General features: G+C 38.0%; 1 protein-coding gene across 1 annotated transcript; it reads right to left on the bottom strand.

Annotated features, from left to right (window-relative positions):
- Positions 1-211: 211 nt before the first annotated feature.
- On the bottom strand, positions 212-1168 carry LOC146938067 (uncharacterized). Its single transcript, XM_085749576.1, has 2 exons — positions 485-1168; positions 212-433 (listed from the first exon to the last, which is right to left on the bottom strand). Exons 1-2 carry the CDS (start codon positions 1166-1168, stop codon positions 212-214), a joined length of 906 nt encoding a protein of 301 aa, XP_085605702.1.
- Positions 1169-3177: the final 2009 nt, after the last annotated feature.

Raw genomic sequence — 3177 nt, forward strand, 5'->3', positions numbered from 1 at the left:
GTCTTTCAGCTTCCAAGTACTCTTCTGCAGTCAGCTTCTTCTTTGATTTTCTGCCTCTAGCAAGTGGCAGAGCACCACCATACATTTCTTTAGGTACATCCTCCAATCTGATGACCTTGTTAGTTGCCTCAAAGTGATCTTTGATGAAATACATCTCCACATCAAGAGGATCTTTCTTGTAGATGGATGGAAAATCCTTCATCAGATCAGATTAAGCGCTGGATTCACTCAAGTCAGATTCAAGCTTGGTGACATTACTGATCAGCTTCATATTTTTGAGTGTTTGAGCATTTATGAACTTCCCAGTCTTAGTGTCAAGCAACTTATCTGAGAAGGCTTCAACACTGCTTAGTCTGTCCAAAACACCTCCTTGATAAAATATTTCTGATAAGAGTCTTCCATAAGGTACCCAGGGTCTATCCTGCAACTGACTCTTTTTCAGACAATCAATCAAATACTTGAACATGTATTTGGGCACATTCACCTTTTCCTTCTTGATGAAGTGATGAAGAAAAATTTTCTGTGCCAAATTAGGTTTATCACTTCCACCACATGGAAGCAAATTCTCATTCTGAATCTTCAGAAGCAACCTTTTTTCAGTGCTTAGGTCAGCATATTTTCCTTCCTGCTTGGAGTTGTACAAAGCCAGGTTGACTTTTTCCTTCCAGAGGCGTTCTTCAGAACTTGAGATTTCAATTCCTGAATATTTCCCTGAAGCTTCTACACCAAGTACAACTTCTATCTGCCATTCAACAATGATAACTGGAATACCACAGATGCTTGACCTGATTTGTGTGCAGGTAAATGGTTCAAGTCCCATTTCTTTTATTGTCTTTCCCTCCAGACTTGGATAAAGCAAAACCATTTTCCTTTCTTCAGCTATAGACGTAGCTTTGTCATAAATTTTCGCTCTCACCCAGAAGTGCCTAACCAAGGCTTCGTATGTCGGTCCATTCAACATCTTGAAGTATGGCATAAGACCTTGCTCTTTGTAGTAACTTCTGATCCAACACTCATGGAAGGTTAGAGATACAAAATCCACTGGATTTTCTATTTGTACCATTAACTCCCATTCTTCTAGCTTCATGCTTCTTCTTCTGAAGTCATAGGCAGAGGCCTCTTGTGCAGTAGATTCTGAAGCTTCTCGTTGTGAGCTTGATGATGTCATTTGATTGATGATGAAGATGATGATTTTGGGTTTCTAGGGTTGAGATAATTGAGCTTACTTCGCAAGAACAGGTTTGAAAACAAAGTGTTTGTTGTGAAGTGAGTAGTGTGTGAATTGACAGTGTGTTAAGAGTAAAAACGATTGCAATTCAAAAGAGACAAACAAACATAACATTAATGACATTGGGGGCGCGTGAAAGTACTTTCAAAGCTTTTAAAAATCATCATTGCCCTTTTAAGTTATACACCAATACAGATAAGCCACGTCAGAAGTTCTCAGAGTAACTACTAAGTTAGTGGGCCAGTGTTACTACAAAAAGTAACTTCCAGCGTTTCCACTAACTCTACTATTCAGAAGCATAAAATCCAGCTTCTGGACTTCAGATGCTGATGTCATCATCAGAAGCGTATTTTCCTTAGAACCTCAATAAAGAGCTTATGATGGACCATAGCTTCTGAACAGACTTCAGAACTCAAAATCCTATTCAGGAGCAAGCAAGCTTTAATCAGACATGTAGTGCATGTTCAAATTTTTCTTTATAAAATCAAATCTTTCAACAGTTAAAGGCTTAGTAAATATATCAGCCCATTGATTCTCAGTATCAATGAATTGTATATCTAAAACTCCTTTTTGAACATAATCTCTGATAAAATGGTGTTTGATTTCAATATGCTTAGCTCTTGAATGCAAAATTGGATTTTTAGACAAACAAATAGCTGCAGTATTATCACAAAATATGGGAATACTGTTAGCAATTATCTGATAGTCTTCCAACTGATGTTTCATCCAAAGTAGTTGTGTACAACAACTTGCAGCTGAAATGTATTCTGCTTCTGTTGTAGACATAGCAATAGTTGTTTGTCTTTTGCTAGCCCAGGATATAAGATTATCACCCAGAAATTGACAATTGCCACTGGTTGACTTTCTTTCAATCCTATCACCAGCATAATCAGCATCACAGAATCTAATTAGCTTATAATCTAAGGATTTCCTATAAAGGAGTCCAAGATTAGTTGTTCCTTTCAAATACCTGAAGATTCTCTTGACAGCATGTTGGAACAAAATGTGTTTAACAATGAACCTCAAAGAGTTTTGATGATAACAAGGTATTAAAAATTGTAAATTGGACTAGCTAATATTTGTTCAAGTGTACAGGACCACAGTTAAAAAGTTACATCATTAATTGGTTCTGAATGAGCAAATAAAGGGTAAAAGAAAATGAAGCTTAGACGGTTCTGAAGGCAATACGCTCCTGAAAGTGGAAAGCGCTCCTGAAGTCAAGCTGCTCCTGAAGATAGTAAAAGCGCTCCTGAAGAAATAGTGCTCCTGAAGAATTGTGCTCCTGAAGAAAAGAAGTCCAGAAGCCACATTATCAGAAGCTGCATCATCAGAAGCTACATCATCAGAAGCTGAAGAAGCTGCACCATCGGAAGCTACAGAAGCTGCATCATCAGAAGCTGCCTCATCAGAAGTCATTTCACCATAAGCTAAAGATCAACTGAATTTACAAAAGATTCAAAGATTGAAGAATCTACATTGCAAAAGCTGTCTATTGGATTCGAAAACACAGCAGAAAATTAGTGGAACAATGCAAAGGTCATTTCAAAGGTGTTTGAAGGCATGTGCTTGCAATTTGGACGAAAGCGTTGACATTGTACTATTGTACGAACTGTACAACCACCTTCTCCACTACTCTGTTTTGTGTCCACGCTACAAGACAAGAAAACAGCTCCAGAATACGGCTTCGCCTGCATAGATGTTCCTTTGGATAAGGAATGGATTTCAAATTGGTTCTTCATAGGACAACAACCAAATCAGGCAAAAGATCATTGGTGAAAGATCAAGCTTCAAACAACGACTCTTTGGTGTGCTGGCAATTTCACAACGTCTCTCTCACACGTCGATATAAATGAGTGAAGACTTAGAGTTTTGGTAATGCATGAACGTTGAACGAAAGACTCACAACATTTTTACAAGTGCCAAACCTCTGCTGAAATTGTTCTACATTC

Source organism: Medicago sativa, chromosome 3 (genome assembly GCF_051527215.1).
Source record: "Medicago sativa cultivar Bolivia chromosome 3, Bolivia_mono, whole genome shotgun sequence".
Classification (NCBI taxonomy): domain Eukaryota; kingdom Viridiplantae; phylum Streptophyta; class Magnoliopsida; order Fabales; family Fabaceae; genus Medicago; species Medicago sativa.

Coding starts and splice junctions, on each gene's coding strand:
- LOC146938067 (XM_085749576.1), bottom strand. CDS start 1,168: ATGACATCATCAAGCTCACAACGAGAAGCTTCAGAATCTACTGCACAA. Junction 434..484: donor ACTTCATCAAGAAGGAAAAG/GTGAATGTGCCC, acceptor TGTCTGAAAAAG/AGTCAGTTGCAGGATAGACC.